This window comes from Equus caballus, chromosome 22 (assembly GCF_041296265.1).
Source record: "Equus caballus isolate H_3958 breed thoroughbred chromosome 22, TB-T2T, whole genome shotgun sequence".
Classification (NCBI taxonomy): domain Eukaryota; kingdom Metazoa; phylum Chordata; class Mammalia; order Perissodactyla; family Equidae; genus Equus; species Equus caballus.
This window is the reverse complement of record NC_091705.1, coordinates 20,022,607-20,046,890: the sequence shown is the minus strand read 5'-3', so window position 1 is coordinate 20,046,890 and position 24,284 is coordinate 20,022,607. Positions and strand designations below refer to the sequence as shown.

Genomic DNA, 24,284 nt, shown 5'->3' with positions numbered 1-24,284 from the left:
CAAGAGGAAACATGAGAAGGACTTGATGCACCATTGCTGGTTTGAAGATGGAGAGGCAGTGTCAGGAGGAATGCAAGTGGCTTCTCTAAGAGAAGAGAGTAGCCCTTGGCTTACTACCAGCAAGGAAATGGGGACCTCAGACCTATAGCCGCAAAGAACTGGATTCTGCCAACAACCTGAATGAGTTTTGAAGCAGATTCTTCCCCAGCGCCTCCGGATAAGAGTGGAGCCCAGCTGATAACTTGATTTTAGCCCTGTGAAGATAAGAGCTGAGACCCTTGAGACCTTTGTGAGGTAAGAGCTGAGAATTTTCCAGAACTGATGGAAGACATGAATAGAGCTACATCACTAGGCAGAGAACCCTACAGAGCTCCTGGACTTTTGACCTACAAAACTGAGGTGATAAATGTTTTAAGCAACTGAGTCTGTGGTAATTTGTTACACAACAAAAGAAACTAATACAGAGGGCATCTTTAAAATCACATCTAGGGGCCGGCCCCGTGGCCGAGTGGTTGAGTTCGCACGCTCCACTTCAGTGGCCCAGGGTTTCACTAGTTCGAATCCTGGGCACGGACATGGCATCCCACATGCCACAACTGGAAGGACCCACAACTGAAAATACACAACTATGTACTGGGGGGCTTTGGGAGAAAAAGGAAAAAGAAAAATCACATCTAAAGGCTATAGCATTAAAGCCTGAGAAACACTGCTTTAAGTAATTCTTTGTTTTCTTCCACCAGACTGTTCCTAAACCCATTGCCCTGGAGCCGTGTTTTGGCAACAAAGCCGCTGTCCTCTCTGTGTTTGTGAGGCTCCCTCGCGGCCTCGGTGGAATCCCTCCTCCCGGGCAGTCAGGTGAGTAGATGAGGGTCAGTGACAAGCACGGTTTGCGTTTTAGATGTGTACCAGATCTTTCCCTGTCATGGAGAACTTGGGTATAGGGGTGATATTGAATAGTGTCTGTTCATGTCCTTGTTAGGGTTTGGTGAGATGATCCCCTTGTCACTGATACTCCCTAACCTGTCTTTCCTGAGGCCACCATTCGTTCCCAGGAGGTCCCCTGAGCTCTCCTCACTGCACCAGCTTCCTCAGCCTCCCAGTGGCATTGATGCTTCCGACCACACCTTCCTTTGTGGCCAGTGTTTCTGCTTCCCTCTAGCTCTGCTGCTCCTTTCCCGTCTCCTTTTTTTGCCCCTGAATGTAGGCTTTCCTCTCTCTTCACTCCATACGCTCCTCCTCAGTCATCTTACATACTCTCGTGACTTCTAGCCAGCTCCTCCAAGCTGGTGATTCTCAAAGTGGTATTTCTAGCACTACTGCATTTCTTTTGCTTTTTCACTCTATTTTAAATATAAGGCATAAACAGCAATTATAACAGCTTAAAGGAAGTTTTTGAAAATTTACTCACACTTCTACCATCCAACACCTACCAATTTTCACTGTTCTGTTTCCTTTCCAGCCCTCACCAGCAATTTAGTTGAAATGATTGTACAAATCTAATTTTTATTTATTTTTCATACAACTATCATAAACATTTTTACAGCTTACTACATAATATTTTGCCAATGTCTTTTACACTATTCTATTAAATACGTGAATCATAGTTTAGATAAACATCTTTTTGTTGAACATGAAGGAAAGATGGAATACAGTTTTGGAAGTATGTTGATTAATCATTGAGTGTTGGGGGAAATGCCTCAGACAATATGAACGTTTTAGACAACTTTCAGTTGAGACGATTAGGGGGGTCAGGGTTGCTTAGCCAAAGAAAACCTCGTAACTATGAGGAAAAGGTGTCCCAGAATGCTCGCCCAGGCCCTGAGGTCCACAGCCCGCTGAATGCAGCCCTCAGACCCAGAAAAGCCTCCGGCTCAGCTTTGAAATGGTCTGGGGCTGTGGTGTCTTCGTGAGGGAGGTTGTTGGGTGTGGCCAGACCAGGACGTATTGTCCTCATTTCACAGGAGAACTGCTTGATTTGCCCTCACCTAGGGATTCCTGTGAGTTGAGCCCCTAGCTCAGCCTTGTCCGTGTTGAGGGCAGGATGACCATGGCTTGATGCTCTGGGGCAGTGTCTCCTGCCACCACCCAGCTCAGCAAACATTGGCCGGTGCACCCTGACAGCAAGGCGCTGGCTAGGGTGTGGAGGTGACAGCCTTGCAACACCGTGGCCTTTCCTGCTCCAACCTTTGACTGATGTGCCCCACCCGCCTCAACTCCTGGGGAAGGTCTGCTCATTGCCTGAGACCCACCCCAAGAGTGGGGCCATCTCTGCCATCCCTTCTGTACCCCCCCATTTTAGATGGTGCCCTTTCTGGACTCCCAAAGCACTTGGCTCTGCCTTTGCTTTAACAGTTGTCACTGGTGTAGATTCCCCACTGCGTGCCAGGTACTAAACCTGGCACTTAAAAGCCCCCCACCTTCCCCCATTTTAGAGGCTCAGCAAGGTGGAGTAACAAGCTCTGCTTACACAGCTCCTGTGGGCCTCAGCAGGGCTCTGAGCCTGGACTGGCCATTCCCAGGCTTTAGGAGTCCGGCTCCCCCAGAGCTATGCCTGCCTTAATGAACATTAGATTAGTTGGTTACCAACACAAAAAGGAGAGTGGAACCACCAGTCCCTAATGTAAAAGTGGTAGAGGTGGTGGGGTGATAAGCCAGTACCGTTCTAAGACTTATATCCACTCACTCGTCGACTCCTTACACAAACCCTGTGCTATTATTATCCTCACTTTACAAATGAGGAAACCAAACGTGGGGAGGTTAGAGAACCTTGCTTATTCCACAGGCTGGCCCCAGAGTCTGTCCTAACCTGTATCATGGTGTAGATATAAAAATAACTAGTGCTGAGTGGAATGAATCTGAATTTCATCGTAAAGAGTGCTGTTTTTTTTGGTACCCTTTTGAAGGCAGGCAGGAGAAATTTAGTGCTTAGAGCATGTTTGCAGTGTTATTTATGTGCTCTCACCACCAGGGAGAGCATTTTGCTTCACTGATCTGCTGAAAAGCAAGCTACATCTTTTGTGTAAAAAGTGGGGAAAGGAGGACAATATGTATTTGTATTTTCATAAATAAACCCTGAAAGAATATCTACAAGCTAATGAAAGCAGTTACTCGAATGGAGGGGAAAGGTGGCGGGAGGCACAGAGTAGAAGTAAGGCTTTTCCCTGTATACTTTCTTTCTTTCTGTATTGCACTCTGGGAATGTAAAAAGAAAATTTTAAGATTATTTTTAAACAAAAGCAAGCGCTCTTTAACGTGTGTTCCCTCTGTGGGTTCTCCCAAGGTCTCGCAGTGGCCAGCGCCCTGGTGGACATTTCTCAGCAGATGCCAATAGTATACAAAGAGAAATCAGGAGCGGTGAGAAACCGGAAGCAGCAGCCCCCTGCACAGCCTGGGACCTGCATTTGACGCTGGACCAGGGGCTCTCCGTGAGCGAGGGGTGTCATGCCAGAGCCGTCTGCAGGGAGGGAGCAGGCAGGGGGACTCTGCGGAGCGGGGCAGAAGACTGGAAACCCTCGAAGCATCCGACTCATCTGCATGTTCACAAGCTTTCTTTTGACGGTTTCTCCCATCTGTGCTCCAGCATCTAACCTTTTACTTTTGCATAGGAAATAATTGATTTAATTACAGGTCCGGGGTGATCCAGTTGTTGCTGGAGGAGGCCAGTGTAGAGCCAGTGAGAGAGCTAGGAAGGACACTCAGGTTCACTTGTGGAAAACTGTTCTCGGGACTGTCTCAACTGTGCAAAAAACAACAGATGTAGTGTTTACAAGTAGACATCTGTCATCAGTCGTTCTTGAACATCATCTTTTAAAAACTAGTCAGATGAATTAACTTGTTTTCATCTGAAGCCTGCTATCTTTTTAAAAAGATGTGCTATTTATTCTTGCACGATTTAGGCAGATCTCTCTCTTCCAGGGAGTAGCTTTTTTCTAGTTGAGAACTAATAATGGTCCATCTCTTTTGAATCATATCAAACTAAGATAGAAGGGGGCTATTTTAAATGTCGAGGTCAGCACTGTTACTTAGAATGTAAACTGATGTAATAGATAGTTTTCTATAGCAACTTGATTAATTTAGTCTTAATGCATTTGAAATTCTTCTCTTTCTCTTTCTCTCTCTCTGTCTCTCTCTCACACACACACACATACACTAAGTGCCTAGACTTTAAATAGATCTAGCAATTGGAAAGTTAGTAAGCCTAAGTTTTTACATAATTGCATTCCTACATTCTTATAAAATTTAAATAGCTACCATTGGCAATCTGCTCTTTTTCTAAAATCTGATTTGCAGCCAGGAAAGAATTTTCTCACCCCAAGGAATATTTAAGCAAGCAGCAGGGACTGTGAGGAAAGCAGCAATGAACTAACTGTGAAAGCTCCTGTTTTTATTGTTGTCACAAAGGACCATAATCAGGCATGGTCCCTGTGTGCCTCCCTGTCCCCTGCCCCCAGGTCACTCTAGGCGTGATGTCACTTCAGCCCTCCTGGCCTCCTGCTGCCAGGGCACCACAGAGGAAAGGACTCACTCATGTTATATGTCTCCTTTGAGCAGAAAAGAGCATGACAGCACTTAGGACCCTGGGATCAAAGAGTGACTCTTCGTTCCTGTAGCCTGCTCTGAGCAAGTGCACCACACTCAGGCTGCAGGTGGAATCGCACACCAGGAGAGGGACAGTCTCCCATTGCGTGAAGAAGGACCTGGAGCTGTTTGCTCTGTCTCCCCCAGGAGAGGCTCGGCTCTCCCTGTCTTCCTCCCAGACTCAGGTGGTGGCTGTGGGGAGGGCATTGAACGCTGATAAAGATGAAAAGCACATGGAAAAAATGGACGAGGAGGGAAATGATGCCAAATGGAAAGTGACCAAATGTAGGGGAGGTAGAGCGGTCCATGCCCTTCGCCCCCAGGGCACTGCCTGGATGTGTGTTGTCCCCGCCTATGGTGCTCTGTCTTCTGGCATTATGCAGCAGCCTCCCAAGATCTCTCTTCTGCTTCAAAACCTGGGGTTCTCTGGCATTACCCTATTGGGATGGACCTCTAGACAACTCAAGTTTGTGAAATTGGAGAAATTAACACTCAAAAGAACAAAGACTGTGGCATTTCACCTTTAAATGAAGTGCCTAGAGAGGGAGTACTGTCTCTTCCCCAACACTAACCCCACGCCCATGAAGAATTGCCTGGAAAGATGTTTTCAAGGAAGTTGAACCATTAAACTCTGATGCACAAAACACCTCTACTTTGAGACTCACCTCTCAAAAAGCTGCTTTTTCACGTCACTGATAAAGAGGAGACAGTTCTAGAAAAGACCTGTCCTCTTACTAACTCCCTACGTCCCTGCTCCAGATCACGGCACCCACAGAGAGCCTGCCATGGACTGGCCCTTCACCCCTGTAATTACCATGAGGCTTCTTGGCAGAGAAAGAGGGAGGCCACTGGAGAGGGTTCTCCCACAAGGGAAACCCTTGTTTGTTCAAAGGACCAATGTTTCCTTGGCCAAAGAAGTCTCTTCCCCATGGTAGTCCCATGCCTTGAAATAACATGTCCTGTGTCCCTTAGCCACCTGATTCTTTCTTTTTTTTTTTTTCCTAAAAGATAATGTTTATTTTTAAAAATGAAGGAAGGAAGAACAAGTGAAGTTTAATTCTGCTCCAGCAGTGGAGAAACAGCTGAATCCACCTGCTTCTCCTTTGCAGCCAGTAGCAGCAAACCACTTCCTCCAGGCTCGGGCCAGAGGAAGGGACGACGGGAGAAAGAAGCACTCAGCTTAGAGCCAGTTACCAGGAGGTAGTCACCTGGAACTTGAGAGAAATGCCTGCGTGTCACGGGAGAGCCTGTATATAGATTAAAGTAGTCATGAAAACATTGATATTGCACTTGTACATAACTATACAGTAGTGTCTGGAATGTTCAGACATTCGGAGTGTACATAAAACAGAAAAATATCTTAATGTATTTTTATTAAATGTAACGGTGTCTGAGTTTCGCTTAACATGTTTTTGTGCCATATGCTGGATATCCAAGTTTGGAGAAGTCCTCTCGTTAGTCTGTGATACATTGATAACAAAGCGAGGAAAGGCATTCCCATTGTGCTGATGTGTTCAAACATCTGGTACCAATTGGATAACTCTTAAAACAGGAATCGTCTGTCAGTACACATATGAAAAACCAGGCAGTGAATCCATTTAAACAGTAGGATGTGAGGAGACTCGAAGGCAGCAGTAATCTCTCTGTCTCTGTTTTTGGCTCTGCAAGTGCATCGTGAATCTTTCTGTCAGCCTCTTGATGCCGTGAGTGGCCAGGGAAGACCAATGTCGTCCTGAGAAATGTTTCTCTTAGTCTCTAAGTTCAAAGACTATACCTGTGGAAATCAGATTTTCCAAAAAGGGGTTTTCCAGGCTGCATTTTGTTGTGGTTTTGTCTAAATTTTTAACAACCATTTCCCAGGACCATAGTTTATTATACTGAAAACTAGGGGTAGTAGGAGTGGGGTGGCTAGTTCCTTGATAAATAGCTCCTGTTTCCCCATGGAGAACTGCGCCACACCCTGGCCTCCTATCCACCTCCTACCCACTCCCCACACACAGTTTGGGGAGACATCTGTGCTTCCCTGTGAGGATCACCTCTAAAAGGTGGAAGGAAGTATGGAGAGACAGCAACCCATACTCCCCTGAGCTAACCCAGAGGGAGAGCAGCCCTAGACAAAAAACTGTCAGCAGAAGGAAAATACCGGAATATCTGTGGATAAGGCCTAAGGTGCAAGATTGGAGATGCACCAAGAAATCTGGGGCAAATGAGAAGACCAGAGCACAATCGGTAGAAAAAAGGCATTTTACCTTTCAGTGCAGCTCTTGCTCCTTCAACTTACTGGAGTGTATTTCAGTAGCTCAGTATTTCAGTACACTCCATTAAGGGGACAGGGGTGATTCACTTCCTGGGGTGGTGGCATTGTTCTCATGAACACCTTTGACCCTTCAGTTTCACTCACTCATCCATTCGTTCAACAAATACTAAGCACTTACTAACGACCTAAGTTAGTACTCAGGCAGTGACCAAGATGAAAAAGAAGCTCTTCAGAATTATGGCAAAATTCAGCTACCCAAGCCCCTCATCCCAGGAGATCTTTGCTGGTGGTTTTCTGTGAGAATTGGCCATCCTAAGAACAGACCCAGGAAGGCAGAGGGTTTGTCCTTGGGCCACGCACTGGCTTTCAGTCTGAAATGTTTGCCCAATTTACCAAACTCAGCTCAAACCATAAAAATCACTATGGTGGTTTGTAGATAGCCAGGCCCACGAAGAGGCTGTTCCCCGGAGTCGTTCAAACTCAGAAACACTCCTGCCGCGGGGAGGTGATGTGGAGTGGAGAGGAAGACTGGCGCCTTCTCTTTTAAAGGCAATAATGGAATCGACTTTCGTAACTGAGATTGTGCACAAAACATTCTAAACACTAGTGAAGCCTGTTTCGTTGACCTAATTCTGGCTCTGGAAATGTTTTTGTTTTATAGTTATTTACGGTTTTATTTTGGTTTGGATTTGAGCTTAGTTTGTTAATATGTATAATTTAGCATCTCTTGCACTCATGTAAATATGGAGTAAGTATTGTAAACTATTTCATTGCTGGGGACTGTGGGTGTTATACATACATTTAGGACTGCAATTTTTTGGTATTTTTTGTATTGTAAAATAACAGCTAATTTAAGCAGGAACAAGAGAATTAAGGGAGGTCTGTGCATTTTAAACACAAATGTGAAGAACTTGTATATAAACAAAAGTAAATACTATACTACAAACTTCCTTCTGAAATAAAAGTAGATCTGGTAAAAAAAAAAAAAAGGGGGGTTTTCATTCTGAGTGTTTAATTTTGACTTTGTTTTGTTTCACTTATTTTTAAAATTTAGTCATTAGAACCTTAAGAAAAGGAAAAAAATGTTTAAAATGGTTATCAGTTTTCAGACTGCCTCAGGGAAGGTGAAGGAGAGAAGCCAGCAGGGCGGGCACCTCAGACACCTCTGGGAGAGGGGCTGGAGAGCCCTGCACAGCTTGTGAGCAGACTTCCCCAGGTCCCCGCTGAAGTCGGTGTTGCCCTTGAAACCGCAGTGCTGGGGAAGGAAGCTGGTGTGCAGAGCAGCCCTGGCCTGGCACGGGGAAGGGCAGGGTGGAGCGCAGTCCATGCTGATGCCCGCCAGCTGCCCTTGCTCTTGCAGCTTCTCGTCCTCGTGTGCTCCTGCTCGTCTCTCTAGCTTTTCCGAACTGCTAATTCCCAGGTATGCTGGCAGGTTTAGTCCTCCAGGGCTACAGCCTTGTCCTTGGTCTTGAATTTTTGATGAAGTTATTTCCATTCACAAAGCCTTGTCTGCTCGCCTTCTTTGTGCATCTCCTGCCCTCAGAACACAGAGCAGTGTATTTCAGCACCCTGGTGTGGAGCACAAAAGGCCTCGAAGAACAAGACCAGTGTAGTGGGAGTTGAGAACATTGGAGGAGACACAGGAAGGGCAGCAGCTCATCTGGGCTGGGAGCCTGGGGGAGGCCAGCCCACCGGAGTTTGGGTCTGGGCTGGGGAGGGAAATGCTTTGACTGGTGGCTGCTGCCAGGTTGGAAGGGACCTTGAAACTGTTCTGGGAGGGCTGTGGAAGCCAACTATTTAGGATTGGATAAAAACGTGTGACTTGGTGATATTGTGGCAGAGCCAATGGTGTGTGTTCACCAAACTTGTCACATTTTGCTGCTGGACCCACAGGTCCACAACATTTCTCAGCCCCCTTGCAGTTCGGTTGGAGCCACAAACAGCTGTGGCCAAAGAAATGTTGGAAGAAGTGACAGACACGAGTTCTAAACTTGGCACATACCACACTCCCACGTGGGACTCCCTGGAGGTCAGGTGTTAAAGATGTTGGAGGGAACATGGGTCCCCGAGTCCCCCATTAGAGGTAAGCCACCTGATCAGTAAGAGCCGTGTGCTGGTCTTTGCATCACTGAAAAGCAAACTTTTACTCTACCAACCCACTGAGACTTGGGGCCTTATGACAACAGATAGCTTTTCTTACTCTAATACACAAATTTATACCTTGAAGTGCAACACAACAGTAACCAAAACCTAAAGTGTGTGGCATGGGCTTAGTTGGTGGCCAGGTGGCAGGTAATGAGGAAGCAGATGCAGCTAGCAGAACAGCTGGGGATCCTTGTCAGGCGGTGGCAGAACAGCTGGTATGGCTGTTATGTTCGATAATTTAGAAGGCAAAGTACATGTCTACTGAGTTTTTAGCTCACGGGGAAGAAGTTGAAAGAAAACAGAATGTGGTATGTATTGATTGTTATTGGCTACTCTTGGCAAGGCGTCACAAGACAAGAGTTGAGTTCCAGAAAGAATTGGCCAGTTTATAAGCAGAAGGGAAGGGGGTGGAGGATCCTGAAATCCAGCGTCTTGCAATGTTGGAAAAGCCAACTAGTCTTGCTTCTACTCTCCAAACAGTGAGAGGTGCTTGTGAGTAATAAGGACCCAGGGAGACTTAGAGACTCAGCTTTGAGGCAAGAATCAGATGGAGGGTGTGATCTTCCCACTTGAGCCTGGTAACCTCAAGGCCATCATCTTGAGGGTTAGGCACGTGGATGAGGAAGCAAGAAATAAAGCTGACTTCAGGACAGTGTCCAGGAAAGAACCAGGAATGCAGTCACTGATCCTGTGTAAGTTTTTGAGGGAATTATGTTGCCAAGGAAACCATTAGCCTGACCTTTAAAAACAAAAACAAACAGCCCTGTGACTGTTGAGGAAGCCTTAATTAGAACCTCCCTCCAGCCCCGCCCCCTCGCCCCCCGCCACCCAGGCAGGAGATGGTTGTGAAAGCTGTGTCTGAGGAGAGCACACAAGCCAGTGCCACCTCAGATGTGGCCCAGAGGGCAGACTGGGGTCTGGTCAGGAACTTCCCCACCCCAACGCAGGGCCCAGCAGGATTTCAAAATTGCTGTGAGCCAGTGATTGCTGTGTGTCTGCCATCCTACTCCTTCCTGTTACGAAGTCACGAGGATGTCCTGTCCAGTCTCACCACTGTCTGTTGGCCAGGCATTGTGTAGGGACCAGGGATTTCACAGGGAACAAAACAGACAAAAATCCCTATCCTCGTGGAGTCTACAATCTAGTGGGGAAACATAAGAATAAGTTTTGTGAAAAAGGTAAAAATAGGGTTGGAGGTAGAAAGTGCTGGGAGGACTGCTACTTTACATAGTGGGGCTGGGGAAGGTGCTTCTGCTGAGGTGACAACTGGGCCAAGCACTGAATGAAGGAGGGGGCTGGCCCTTGGATGTCTGGGAGAAGAGCATTCCGAATAGAAAGAGCAGCAGGTGTTGAGGCCCAGGGGTAGCGGTGTGCCCAGTGGGTCTGAACAGTGGCCAGGCAGCTGGGGTGGCTGAAGCAAAGTGGACTTCAATAGCAGTGATAGGAGCTGGGGCAGGCCTGGTCATGCAGGGCAACAGTTCTCAACCAGCACAGGACTGGGGACATCTTGGAAATAGGTGGGGGCGATTTTGATTATTGCATTGAAGGGCTAGGGGCTACTGTGATTTAGTGGGTGGGCTTGAAGGTGGTCATCCTGTGACATGCAGGACTGTCCCACCTGACAAGGAACACATCCCACCCCATTTTCAAACGTTTTGCTGGATATTTGTGTAGATGAAAAACATCTGTTTCTAATTATTTTAGTGTAGAAACCCAACCCTATTAGAAACAGTTTTCCAGAAATGCAACTACTGTGTAAATCAAGGGAAGACTGAATTTTGTTTCCTTCAAAAGTTTACCAAGAGCTGGTCATCATTTTGGAAAATTCTGCCACCAACAGCAGTGTCATTCCTGGTATCTGAGTCTCCAGCCCCACACACCTGTGTGGGTTGCATCTGAACAGACACCCTGCAGCTCTGTGTTACTAGCTGTGTCACGTGCCTGGCAAGAATTCTCTTCCATCCTGTGTGCCCAGCACCAGGAGGGGACTAGACTCGATGTTCCCAATGATGGTATGACACGTGCTGCCCAGGGAGTTGGGGATCAGCTCTGGCTGTCATGGCCTATTTGGATGCCTTTCCTCCTCATTTGCTTAATCTCGGTCCCTTGAAGTCTCAATTTCTGAGGTTTTGTGTGTATTTTATTTTCTTGTGTTTGTCCTCATCCTAATTTTCTTCTCTGTATCCTCTGCCTTGGACTGGAGGCTCCTTTGGGTATAGGGTGATGTGTCCCTGGCAGGACAGCTTGCCAAGACATTCTTCAATGCAGGCCTTCCCAGGCCTGCAGCCCAGCAAGGCAGGGCCATGTCTGCCTCCTTTCACACAAGTGCCAGGCTCACTGGCAAGTGTCTGTCCAGCCGAGGGACCTCTCCTGAAGCGCTGCATAGCCCCTGTCCTCCTGCCTCTCTGGAAGTTTCACCCACTAATGCCCACGCTTCCTGTAAAAATGAGCGGGTTCTGTGAGTTTGGTCCTGCCTGACTCAATTGGGGAGGGTGTGGGGAGGGAGGCGGGCAGGCAAGGCTTTCACATCAACCTTGCAACTAGATAGCAGGCTCCAAGCCAGAGTGGGCATTCATGAGCCGTGAAGTTTCCACCAATAAATCCACAATACTTCCAGCACCTGCCTTTCTGCCTCGCCCCCAGCCACCTGCCAGCTGGAGGCTCAGTGTTGACAGCAGCTAACAGAGAGCCAGTCATACGGATGAGGCCAGGGCCAGGACTGCAGTCTCCCAGAGTGCGTGTGAGAGACAGCAAGCAGGCTCCCTGGCAGGACACAGGCCGACACTCAGGTGTGGACAAGCAAGGCGGGACCCGTTCCTGGTCATGGGGGTCACAGCTAGACTAAGCCTTCTGGCATTTGGCCAGACTTAACACCCTGTATGAGCCAGGGTCTTTTTAGGCAGAAGTGACAGAAACCAAACTCAGACAACTCTGTTAGTTTCCTGGGGCTGCTATAACAAATTAGTCAACGATTTTGGTGGCCTAAAACAACACAAATCTATTCTCACAGTTCTGGAGGCCAGAAGTCCAAAATCATGGTGTTGGCAGGCTGCGCTCCCTCCAGAGGCCCTGGGGGAGAATCCATTCCTGGCCTCTTCTAGCTTCTGGCAGCTATTGGCATTCCTTGGCTTGTGGCCGCATCCCTCTCATCTCTGCCTGTGTCTTCACATCACCCTCTTCTCTGTGCATCTGTGTCTCATCTCCCTCTGCTTCTCTCTCATGAAGATGCATGTGATTGCATTTAGGGCCCACTGGGACAATCCAGGATAAGTGCCTCCTCTCAAGATCCTTAATCACATCCGTTGCCATATAAGGTAACATTCACTCTTTCCTACATATAAGGTAACATTCATAGCTTCCAGAGATTAGGTTGTGGACATATCTTTAGGGCCACCATTCAGCCCACTATAGCAACAAAGCCCTCAGAAAGCCGACTGGGCCAGGGGTGGCAAGATAGTGTCCTTTGCGTGCCACCTCACCCTCCTCTTGGCTTCTCTCCTCAGAGCTGGCTGGGTCCATGCCCTGGACAGTGTCAGGCCTCCTTCATGGGAATGTGCACTCTGGGGAAAAACAGCCAGGCGCCAGGGGCCCTGTGACCTTTCATTTTCCCCTGCACATTATCTAATGTTCAAGAGGCTCCATTGATTAAGCCCTTGCCGGGGTCAGAGAGAAGTACTGGAGGAAGACTGCCAGGGAACAGTTTCACTATTTTCAACTAGGTTCTGTGCACTTTTATCTTCCCAGTCTTTGGGACGGTATGTGCCCATATTTTACTTTAATTATCTGAGTAAAAAATGGAGTAGTGGAGTTTAACACACTTGCATAGAAGGCAAATCATTTAGCAGACATTTAATTCTGCGTTTGGACCACCATGCAGTCATGATGAGCAGGCCAAGGCGATGCGTTCACTTCCCTGCCCCCCCAACACCTCCCCCCGTGTCTCCCCTGTCCATTCCCAAGCAGGTGTAGGTGGTTGAGAACATTCCCTCTGGGGCCAGCCCAGTGGTGCAGCAGTTAAGTTTGCACGTTCCGCTTCTCGGCAGCCTGGGGTTCGCCAGTTCGGATCCCGGGTGTGGACATGGCACTACTTGGCAAAAGCCATGCTGTGGCAGGCGTCCCATATATAAAGTAGAGGAAGATGGGCATGGATGTTAGCTCAGGGCCAGTCTTCCTCAGCAAAAAGAGGAGGATTGGCAGCAGTTAGCTCAGGGCTAATCTTCCTCAAAAAAAATATATATATTCCTTCTTATGAAATGAGAACAGGTTGGACTCTGAGCTTCACTCTGCCCAACACCCCTCTTTGCCAGTGGAAGAGGCTTATAACCCATGCTGAGGCCAGCAGGGTCCTGCCTTGAATGCTGGGAAACAGAGGTGCCTTTCTATGCTAAGATTGCTAAAAAGAGAGATGGTACATCTGGGGCTGCTGGTGGCATTCTTACCCCCACCCCAACATGAGAGCCTGCGTGGCTGCAGAGGGAAGCCATGCGCAGACTAGCAGAGGCAACATCATTTGAACTCCTGGAGAAAGCTGTGCCTGAAACCCAGATTGCTCAGTTAAATGCTCAAGCCAGTTTGATTTGTGTTTGGTTCCAATCAGGAGGCTGGTTGGCAGCAGCTGCATGCAGTGTCTGTGGGTTTGGTATGAATTGCTAAGTACACAGTCTCAGAGCCAGTGGCTCTTTTTTTTTTTTTTTTGAGGAAGATTAGCCCTGAGCTAACATCTGCTGCCAATCCTCCTCTTTTTGCTGAGGAAGACTGGCCCTGAGCTAACATCCGTGCCCATCTTCCTCTACTTTATATGTGGGACGCCTACCACAGCATGGCTTGACAAGCGGTGCCATGTCCGCATCCAGGATCCAAACCGGCGACCCCGGTCCGCCAAGAAGCACAATGTGCAAACTCAACTGCTGCACCACCTGGCCGGCCCCCTGGTGGCTCTTTTTCTGGTCACGACAGCCCCAGGCCTGAGCTTTGGTGTGGTCTGTACCTAACCCGTTTCTTAGGTCAGGTACTGCAGAAGCTGAGCCCAAAACAGGGATTCTCAGGCCATGCTTTAATGGAGGGAGAGGCCCCAGGGGAAACTGAGTGAGGAAGCCCGGAGGGGGCAGGAGAAGGAGCTGAGCTAGGATGCTGTCTCAGCTGGGATCTGGGGGAGCTCTAGAGCATGAATGGCACATAGAATTGTCCCCCTTAGGCAAGCAGACCAGGCCTTTGTACCCCTGCTTCAGTCATTGGCTGCCGTCTGCCTCAGGGAGCAGAGTGTAACCTTACAGACATTTCTTCTAGAGAAGGGGGCCACTGTGAGCTGTGTTAGCCACCAACATTCCCAGCAGCTTGGGGATGGGTTGCACTGGCCCAGAGAGCAAGGCACCAACAGCCTCCACTTCAGCCTGTTTCATGGCCCCTGCCAAACCTCAACCAGATTTGAGAAGGAACAGCCTGGAGACATGGTAACCCTTCACTCATCAGGAGTCTCCAAGCTTCTGAGGAAGAAAGAAGTGGACAGAAGGCTTAGTACCTGGCTATCATCCTGCCCTCTCCTCTTCAAGTTCCTTTGCAGAACTGCAATTTAATGCAGTGTCCTTGGCATTCGCTGGGTCCACGCTGGCCACACACGTACACTGAGTGTTTGTAAAAACCTTTATGATGAATTTCCCTTGACTCCAGGAAAGAATTCAGTTCACATGGACAGAAATAGGTAGAATATACAGGAATAAAAAAACAAAACCACTATCACCCCTCCTTTCAAATGTCTGTCAGGGCCAGGCTCTGCGAGCACTGAGGTGTGGCCCCCGAGTACCAGGTGATCCCAGGGCTCCCAGGCACCCCAGAGGTGGGAGCGTATCAATCAGGGCTTATGTTTGGCTGCAATCAAAAGCCACCTGTGGAAAAACTGGCTTAAACAAGTTAGAGGTATCATTTTTCTCACATAATGCAGAGTCCAAAAGGGGCTGGCGCAGTGGCTCCATTTTCAAGATGGCACTCGTGCCCCCAGGCACTGCCACCAAGTTCCAGGCAAAAACAGGAGGGTTGAGGCTAAAAGCTGAAGGGACCCGTCAACAAGTCTCCTGTTTAAAGAGCTCTCCTGGAGGCCTCATTTGTGAATTCCACTCATTGGTCAGGACTGTCACATGACCACCCCCTAGCTGCAAGGGAAGCTGGGAAATGTAGTTTCTTTATCTGAGTACCAGCAGGGAAGCAGGAATAGACAAAAGCAACCAAAATCCCTGCCACTAGGACCTGATAGTTGTTTCAGTTTGGCATCCATAGGTGAGGAGATAAAGCCCAGAGAGGTTCTGAGGCCATCTGAGGTCACACAGGCTCCCAAGACATAGATCACAGGAAAGCAAGGTCAGTCTCAGTGCATGTGGGTTTATTGAGCTGTGGATGCCATTCCTAGTGCTGGTTAAACCACGGGGAAGACAGCCATATGGTGAGTGCAATGCAGGAGACTTGATTCTCACTCCTGGTGGTGCCCACCAAGCAGCATATCATGGACAGGAAGCATTTCCCAACGTGAGTCATGGGGCATAGGTGGCTATCACGATGGGCAGTGGCGAGCTGGGAGGGTGCCGTGAAAGCCTGCAGTGGTAGAGGGAGTTGTGCCCATAAGTGTTCAGATGCACTCCTTAGAGCATGATCTGCTTGGGGGGCTGATAAAATTTCCTAGAATTCTGGGAGTTTGGATGGTCTCTGACCTCCTCCAGGTGATCTGGGGCCCCAGTGAGACCTCAGCTACACAGGTGACCCCCTCCCATGCCTGCCCTGTGGGAGACCCCAACGAATGGTTCCAAAGTCTGTGGAGAAAGGGACCTCCAACCAAAAAACCTCTGGAAGGGAAACCATGGGCTTTGCAGTCAGGCCCTCAGCCGACATCCCTCGCGCCAGGGGAGAGGCACACAGGGTATGCAGAACTGCAAAGGCAGTGGCGTGGGAGCACTGGGCTGGCTTGGGAGGGAAGCCAGTCCCCTTTCAGTGGGGCAGTAGGCCATGGACGTGGCCCAGTACCAGGCAGGGTGGGGCAGCTGTCTGTATTGTCCGAGGTCTGCTGTTGCAGTCAGAGCAGGGGCTGGAGAGCCAGGACAGGGAGCATGAAGAACAGGGAGCTCCCCTCCGGGGGCTCATCTGCAGAGGACACCTTGGGGAGGTGGGAGCAGAGTGTGGACTTGAGGCAGAAGCCTGGCTCTGCTCTCTGCCTCCACCCCCATCCCAGGCCATTCATGCCTCCATGGGGGCCTCTCTGGCATGGAAGGATGAAAGGAGGCAGTGCAGGGGCTGCCAGCTCACCATCCTATCCCTGTACCTACCTGTAGGAGGCTGTGCCCAGGGTCCTGGAGGGAGTCGAGCTGGTCCTGCAGGATTGGGGGCCACCAGCTGACAAAGGCCTGTATAGCACTATCTAGGAAGGGAAGGGTCCAGGGCGGGCTTGGCTAGGAAATCCTAGCACAGGGCCCAGCTCCTCGGGGACAAACTGAGACCCCTGGCATCCTGCGTGGGCCGTCCCCATACAGGGATGGGAGGATAGAATGTCTGCAAGGATGGGCTTCTGGGACAGGAGGCACAAGGTGAGGAATAAGAAAATAAGGACAACTATGCTAAGAGTACCTTACAAACTATAGCCTTCCATCCTCACAGGAGAGGGAGACAACTATCTTCCCTATTTTACAGATGAACACAAAAAGGCTTACAGGAGTTAACTAACTCTCAGCTAGTTAAGTGGCATAGTCGGGCTTCAAACTCAGGCCCCCTAACTCCCCCACTGGGCAGCGAACCACCGAGCTATTCAGACCTGAAAGGCAAAATCATCAGTGGGGGGAGGTGGGAATGCCTCAGCTGAAGCAGGAATCTCGCCTTGTTCCATTCCAGGTCCTCGGAAATTTGTTTTAACTGCCCTCCCTACCGCCCGCAGGGGCACGAGCGTAGACAGCCCTGGGGTTCTACTTTGCTCTGTGACCTGGTCTCCGGAGACAGCTGGACCCGAGGATTTCCCGAGGGGTAGGACGACGCTAGAGGGGGAAGTGGGCCTGCATGACGGCCGCAAACAGCCTCAGTCTCCTCATCTCTAAAATGGGCTCCTACAGCCAGGCGGCTTGGGAGGGGGCAGTCAGTGCGGACTGGCCTCCCGCGCCGCCCCGCCCGGGCCCCTCACCCAGGCAGCGGTTCCTTGTAAAAAGCCCCCGGAAGGCTTCGCACTCCTCACGCCGGTTTCCGCTGGCTCCGCAGTCGCACCAGGGTGCCACGCGCGCGCTCGCGTTGTCCACGTAGTTGGGAGTGATGGCGGTGCCTGCGGGGACCCCGAGGAGAGGGTAATCGGTCCCCCAGGCGGAAGCACCCCCAGCAAAACCCTCCTCCGCACCCGGATTCCGTCCCGGCGTACCCACGAGGCCTGCATAGGCGCGCCGGCAGCTGGGGGCCTGGTCCGGCAGGCAGCCGTCGGGGGCGCTAGGGGCAGGCGCGCAGGAGGCCTGGAAGGCCAGGAGGCGGGGCCTGCGCGGTGGGCGGGGGGGGGGCGGTGAGCGGACGGGCGGGAGGCTCTGCCCCGCCCCCTCCCTCCCTCTCCCCACACCTCCCCGGCCCCCGAACCCGCACCCCCCGCGCGCACCTGCAGACCCGACTGTGCTCGCAGGCGTCTAGGGGCGCGAGGCAGGAGGGCGGCGCGAGGCCGGGCCCCGAGAAGGCGCAGGCGGGCACGAAGGTCTGGCGCCGGCGCTCGGCGCACGCGGGGCCCGCGCACGGGCAGAAGAGCAGCGCGTGGGTGAGCGCGGGCGGCCCGCGAGCGAAGAAGCGGCGCAGGGCGCGGCGGCAGCGGGCGCGGGGGCAGCCCCCGGGCGCGGCCCGATCCAGGCACCGAGCGACGTATTCGGTGCGCAGCTGCTGGCAGAGCGCGTCCGCCGTGCACGCCTCGGCGGCGTCCACGCATCGGTTTCGTCCCTCGGAGCTCGGCGACCCTGGTGGGGAGCGGGCGGGCCGCAGTTGGTGCTCCCTATCGGTACGCTTCTCCCGCAGGCCATGCCCTCCGAAGATGCCGGGCGCTCAAAACCCGAGGGGGCAGAGTGTGACCCAAAGGCATGACCGACTGGCGCTGACAGGCCTTCTGTCGCGGGGATGGGCGGTGGCGGGCTCTGGGGATTCCTGCAACGCGTCAGGGATGGACGGGGCGCACAGATGCTAGGCCTGGCCTTCCCCAGAAGCTGAGACCCATCCTCCCCAGGAACCACCCCTCCCCCAGAACGGCCATACTCATCCAAAGAGGGGTCCTCGGGGTTCCTCCCACTCTCATGGGCTCCCACCTGATGCGGGAAACAGCAAGGCTTCTGGGGACCTGGCTATGGAGACTTATCAGAAATGGCGTTGAGGACAGTGGACAGTCCTCGTCCTCTCTTTGGCACGCTGGAACGCCTCTGTTTTCTTCCTTTCCCCTCTCTCCTCCCCCATGGAGACGCTTTGAGTGGGTCTATAGCTTTCTGGTTTTCCCTGCCTTCCGACCTCCTGCACCTCCTCCTGCCCCCTGCCGCCAGCGTCTTCCGCCTCCATTCCCTTCTGATGCTCCCTCTCGCCGCCCCCGGCTGACCCGTGCTACCCCATCTGGACTCGCTTCCTCCTGGCTCTTCCACCCTCCACTAAGTCAGGTGAAAGAGGGATTCCTCGAAAGGGCTCTGGGCACTGGACGGCCCGTTTAGGCCTGGCTGCCGGGGTGTGGATTCTAGAGGAGTCCCTGATGGCAGGCCACAGGGCCCAAGGGTCCATGATAGGTGGCACTCTGCTGGGGGCAGAGAGTGTGCCTGGCACAGCAGAATCACACACCAGGGGTCGGTCAGGCAGAGGTTGAGCTCTGCCTAGACATGCCACCGGCCACGTCTACATCCAGCCAAGCCAGGGTCTGCAGAAGTCAGGACTTGGCAGCCCCTTCCTAGGACCTAGGTAGGTCACCAAAACCAGGCTACCCCGCTCCTTGGTGCTCCCAGCAGCCCCGGGACCACCTCCGTCTGAGGGAAGTTTGCCATACTGGCCCCGCACCATCTTGCTGTGTGTATGGAGGGGGGTGTCTCCCGCCTCAGGGCTGGAAGCAGGGCCACTGTCTGGCACTGGCCACCTCTTTCGGGGACTGTGGTGGTTCTTGCTCTGCAGGGAGGACGAACAGACACTAAGGACTTGGAATGGGTATGTGAGTGGAGGAGGGAGATAGAAGAGGGGCGAGCCCGCCCTCTCTCTTTTCCTCCTCTCCAGCAGAGCAGCAGGCAACTTCGCCCTTCTCTCCCAGCCATGTACCTCACATCCCCAGGCCCCAGCCACACACGACAGTACCTACTGTCGCCTAAGGTCTCGGTCCCACCTCTGCCCCTTGGCTCACCTGTCTCCCTCCGCCAGGAGCTCCATTACCTCATCTCCACGCTCAGAACAGCATCTCAGCTCCAAGATCTCCACTGCTTTAAGCTTTTGCCAGAATCCATCCTCCCCACCCCATCCCACCCAGTAAAGTGACCCCTCCCTCCTCGATGCCCCCGGTGAAGAGGGGGCAGTCCTGAGCAAGTGGAACAGCAGGTCCGTGGCACCGGAGACACTGAAGACGCGGAGCAAGGAATCAGTTTGAAGCTCCAAGACTGAAGGCAGAGGGCTGGGGCTGGGGAAGGGTAAGAGAGGTGGGAGAGGGGAGGCAATAGGAAAAGGAAAGTTTCTGGGATAGGGGTACGAAAGCGAGACTTGGGAGGGCGGCGCCCCCACAAAGGCGGGAAGCGGTGCGCTGGAGCGTAGTGCCAGGTGTCCATGCACCCCCACTCCCACAGGTCTCTCGCCCACGCCCCTTCTTACGCTCCAGCTTTTCCCGGAATCGCCCTCTTGCCCTCCCACCCTGTCCCTGAGGATGGGGACAGGGAGGCGAGGGGGAGGAGGTAGCCACTCACCCAGAAGCAGTAACAGCAGCAGCAGCAGCAGCAAGGGCCCCAAGCAGCGGGCCATGCCGGGCAGCGAACAGAGGAGAGGACGACCGGAGGCAGAACCCCAGTCGGACAGGTGCCTCTCTCCCAGCGCCGCCTGGGATGGAGCTCGTTGAAAACCCAGGTGTCCGCGCTAACACGTAGACTGGGGCTGGGAGGAGCCTTTGCCTGACTCCCCGCCCCCACTGAGTCTCTACTCCAGGCTGCACTTCCAGATTGATCTGGGAGCTACTGAATCCAGCGCCAGAGTGTGCCTAGATGGACCCCAACACACACTTCCCCATACACACAAAGCAACACCTCACAATAACCCACGAAGACCTTGTCTCTCCCACGCATAAACCATTAACTTTATGAAACAACGTTGTTCTGTACCTTCTTTTATAATTTTATTTTTAATTTTTTACTAATTTTAGATTTGCAGAAAAGTTGCAAAAATTGTTAGCGTTCTCCTTATACCCTTCACTCAGGATTGCTTTGGCTATTTGGGATCTTTTGTGGTTCCACACAAATTTTAGTATTTCCTATTTTTGTGGAAAATGCCATTGGAATCTTGATAGGGATTGCATTGAATCTATAGATGGCTTTGGGAAATATGGATATTTAACAATATCAAGTCTTCCAATCCATGAAAATGGTATATCTTTCCATTTGTTTGTGTCTTCTTCAATTTCTTTCATCAAAGTCGTGTAATTTTCAGTGTACGGATCTTTCACCTTGGTTAAATTTATTCCTAAGTATTTTATTGTTTTTGATGCTGTTGTGAATGAAATTGTTTTATTTCTTTTAAAGATATTTTGTTGTTAGTGGATAAAAACACAACTGATTTCTGTATGTTGATTTTGTATCCTGCAACTTTACTGAATTTGTTGATTAGTTCCAACAGTTTTTTGGTGGAGTCTTTAGGATTTTCTATATATAAGATCATGTCATCTGCAAATAAAGACAATTTTACTTCTCCCTTTCTGATTTGGATGCCTTTTCTTTCTTTTTCTTGCCTGACTGTTCTGGCCAGGACTTCCAGTGCTGTGTTTAATAGGAGTGGTTGGAGTGGGCACCCTTGTCTTGTTCCTGATTTTAGAAGACAAGCTTTCAACCTTTCACTGTTGAGTATAATGTTAGCTGTGGGCTTGTCATATATGACCTTGGTAATGTTGAGGTATATTCTTTTTTTTTTTTGGATGATTGGCCCTGAGCTAATCTGTTGCCAATCTTCCTCTTCTTATTTTTCTATTTTCCCCGAAGCCCCAGCATATAGTTGTATATTCTAGTTGTAAGTCTTGTTCTTGTTCTTCTATGTGGGATGCCACCACAGCATGGCTTGATGAGCAGTCTGTGGGTCCATGCCCAGGATCCGAACCAGCAAACCCCGGGCCACTGAAGCAGAGTGTGTGAACCTAACCACTCAGTCACAGGGCCGGCCCCAGAGGTATATTCCTTCTATACTCAATTTCTTGAGAGTTTTTATCATAAAAGAATGTTGTATTTTGTCAAATGCTTTTTCTGAATCTATAGAGATGATCATATTTTAATCTTTCATTCTATTAATGTGATGTATCACATTTATTGATTTACATATGTTGAACCATCCTTGCATCCCAGAGATAAATCCCACTTGATCATGGTGTATGATCCTTTTAATGTGATGTTGAACTCAGTTTGCTAATATTTTGTTGAGAATTTTTGCATCTGTATTCATCAGGGATATTGGCCTGTAGTTTTATTTTCTTGTATTGTCCTTATCTGGCTTTGGTATCAGGGTAATGCTGGCTTCATAAAATGAGTTTGGGAGTGTTCCCTCCTCTTCAATTTTTGGGAAGTGTTTGAGAAGGATTGTTGTTAATTCTTCTTTATATATTTGGTAGAATTCACCAGTGAAACCATCTGGTTCTAGGCTTCTAACTTCTTAGCTTGGTCCCTGATCCCATTAACTTTCAGCCTTCCTTTGAATAAAAAAGACATAAGTCTGTAAATCTCCCTCAAAGTACCACTTTCACGGCATATACAACATCTGATCATTCAACTTTTATCATGCAGTTTCCAGTATGATTTCTTCTTTGACCCATAAGCTATTTAGAAGCGTGTTTTTAAATTTCCAAGCATATAGGGATCTTTAAATTAATCATTTTATTGACTCTTTACTTAATTGCTTTGTCATTAGAAAATGTGGTCTGAATGATACTACTTCTTTAAAATGTGTTGAGACTTGCTTTAGTGGTGCCTATAAGGAATGAATATTCTCTGTCAAGTGTAGAGGTCTGTCCAGGTCCTTTATGTCAAGCATGTTAATTGTTGTGTTCGTCTTTCACATCTTTACTAACTTTTTGAAATGGCTTTACCTATCAGTAATTGAGAGAAGTCTGTTGCATTACAACTATGATGGTGAGTTGGTCCACTTATTCCAGTAAAAAAAATTTAGGCTATTTTATTGGGTGCATTCATGTTTATAACTGTTAAACTTTTCATATCTTATTATGTGGTGATCCTCTCTGCTCCTAGTAATGTCCTAAAGTATATTTTATCTGGTGTTAAAATAGGCATTCCAGCTTTATTTTGTATTTGTGGAGTACAGCTTATCCTATTTCTTTCAGCCTTGCTTTGAATTTAAATTTTAGATGTATCTTTTATTTAAAATCTGACAATCTCTTTTTTAACTGGCATGTTAAATTAATTTACAATTATTATATTACTGACATCTTTGGACTTGTTTATATTACATTTGTGTTTTCTATTTGTCACATTTTTATCCTATTTTTATGATTTTTTTCTCTTTGAGTTCTTTATTCCATTTTTTTCTGCTGAATTGATTTAAAAGTTAAAGTTATATCCTCAATTTCAATCTTTCTGGTTCCCTTTGAAATGCATACATAAGTAAAGTGCTAAGTTAACCTGTATCTTAACCCTCTTCTTGAACTATAAAAGGACATAGAACATTAACCAAAGTTACCCACTTCTGGGCTCACACGCTATTGTCTAATATTTTGTTCAATCCTTTTCTCACCCAACAAATTAGCCATTACTATTATTACTATTTTGTAAAACATACAGATAGTGTTTGGTATAAATACATTTTTACAAAGCAAGCTGACACTGACACAACTGCTGGCGTGGGGACACTCTGCCTCTCTGTGTGTTGGGCAGCCCCAGGCCCCTGTGAGTGAACAGAGGAAGATTCTTCAAGTTCCTGGAGAGGATGGAGGATTATAGCAGAGAATCAGTGAGACTTCCAGGAAGTCTTTTGGGAAGATGTCCAGAGCTAGAATAGAAACGTGGCCCCAAGAGCAGATGCCTCACATAGAAGACATCCACTTTTGTCTTTCCAGCATTCTCTCCTCTAGTAACAAAATATATCTCTTTGTGGAAACCAGTCCTTCCCCAGTATCAGTCCTGTGGCTCTGCTGAGTTGACCCCACCCTGGGCCTCGAGGGGAGAGTGATGACCCAGGCCTAGCTAGTGAAAGTCCAGTATCTCTCAGGCTATAGGGATTGGCTCATGGATGGACACATGACCCAAGCTGGACTAACCACAGTTAATTCCAGGACTATAAAAGGCAGACTGTTTGCACTGGATGAGCTATTCTGGAGGAAGATGAACCTGAAACTACCAGGAGCATCTTTGGAAGAACTTGCCTGTGTGAGAAGCCCTCCAAGAAGAAAGCACAGCTGAGAGGCAGTGAGAGAACGCAGCGTCCAGTGATACCCCACAGTCCCATGAGCCCATAAACTTCGTTTTCTATATAGCTTGTTTGAGTTGGATTTCTATTACTTGAAATCAGAAGACCTTCTTAAGAACCAAAAGAGTGTTCTGAAATCTGCGTTCTTTCCCTATGTGATTTTTGTTATCCCTACTGACCTTTAAAACTCAGGTGTTCAACATATATTCTAAGAGCCACAATCAGCCTGGCTGCCCCTGGGTATGGTAATACCTGTATCTGTGGTTTATTGCCTAATTTGCTTCATGAATTGGGAGGCCACAATGCTGACAACCATGGCCACTGAAGCAAAATGCAAACCATCACCCCATTGCAGTCAGCTGTGTTTAATTCTATAAAATCCACTTGTAAACTGACACGTGGAAGGAGAGAGTAGATGAGGGAAGGAAACTCACGATCAAGCTCTGACTACACAGGGCAGGTGTGCGTTCTTTTTGGGTGGTCACAACCGCTTGGAGGTGTGAATACTTCCCTTCTTTAGCAGGGAGGGCCTCTAGAGAGAGGGAGGGGAAGAGGGGCCCACAGATTACTGCACACTACACTCAGAGCAACCCAGGGGCAGCCCTGAACAACTGGAGGTTGGGTGGCCTAAGGGAAGAAGTCACAGCTCGTGGGGTTCAGTCACTGCCCGCAGCCTGACATCAGCACCCCTTGCTTA

The 24,284-nt window shown here is 49.4% G+C and overlaps 2 protein-coding genes across 6 annotated transcripts in view; one reads left to right on the top strand and one right to left on the bottom strand.

The window, feature by feature from the left end:
* The window catches only part of ATRN (attractin), a 178,122-nt gene extending 170,298 nt beyond the window's left edge, over window positions 1-7,824 (top strand). The window contains exons 28-29 of one of the 2 annotated variants that reach the window (XM_023626201.2): window positions 741-855; window positions 3,281-7,824. In XM_023626201.2, coding sequence (XP_023481969.2) covers window positions 741-855; window positions 3,281-3,405 — 240 coding nt within the window. In that variant the 3' untranslated portion in view covers window positions 3,406-7,824. Of the gene's footprint in view, window positions 1-740; window positions 860-3,280 lie in introns of both variants that reach the window. The other variant, XM_023626203.2, reaches the window with a different exon arrangement.
* A 7,508-nt stretch (window positions 7,825-15,332) lies between these two features.
* On the bottom strand, window positions 15,333-20,868 carry GFRA4 (GDNF family receptor alpha 4). 4 transcript variants are annotated; one of them, XM_023626199.2, is made up of 7 exons: window positions 19,882-20,868; window positions 17,583-17,928; window positions 17,358-17,467; window positions 17,130-17,264; window positions 16,288-16,379; window positions 15,989-16,118; window positions 15,333-15,562 (listed from the first exon to the last, which is right to left on the bottom strand). In XM_023626199.2, exons 1-6 carry the CDS (start codon window positions 19,934-19,936, stop codon window positions 16,038-16,040), a joined length of 819 nt encoding a protein of 272 aa, XP_023481967.1. In that variant the 5' UTR covers window positions 19,937-20,868; the 3' UTR covers window positions 15,333-15,562; window positions 15,989-16,037. The 4 variants fall into 4 exon arrangements, with proteins under 4 accessions (XP_023481967.1, XP_023481965.1, XP_023481966.1 ...); XM_023626197.2 differs by having other exon boundaries at window positions 16,288-16,375; XM_023626198.2 differs by lacking the exon at window positions 15,989-16,118.
* Between the last annotated feature and the right edge of the window lie 3,416 nt (window positions 20,869-24,284).

What these genes read in the sequence shown, in the direction of transcription:
- GFRA4 (XM_023626197.2), bottom strand. Translation starts at nt 19,936, where the DNA reads ATGGCCCGCTGCTTGGGGCCCTTGCTGCTGCTGCTGCTGCTGTTACTG. An exon ending in GCTGCTGTTACTGCTTCTGG is followed by an intron (nt 17,929 to 19,881) that starts GTGAGTGGCTAC and finishes GCTCCCCACCAG; the next exon opens with GGTCGCCGAGCTCCGAGGGA. An exon ending in TACAAGGAACCGCTGCCTGG is followed by an intron (nt 16,376 to 17,129) that starts GTGAGGGGCCCG and finishes CTTCCTAGATAG; the next exon opens with TGCTATACAGGCCTTTGTCA.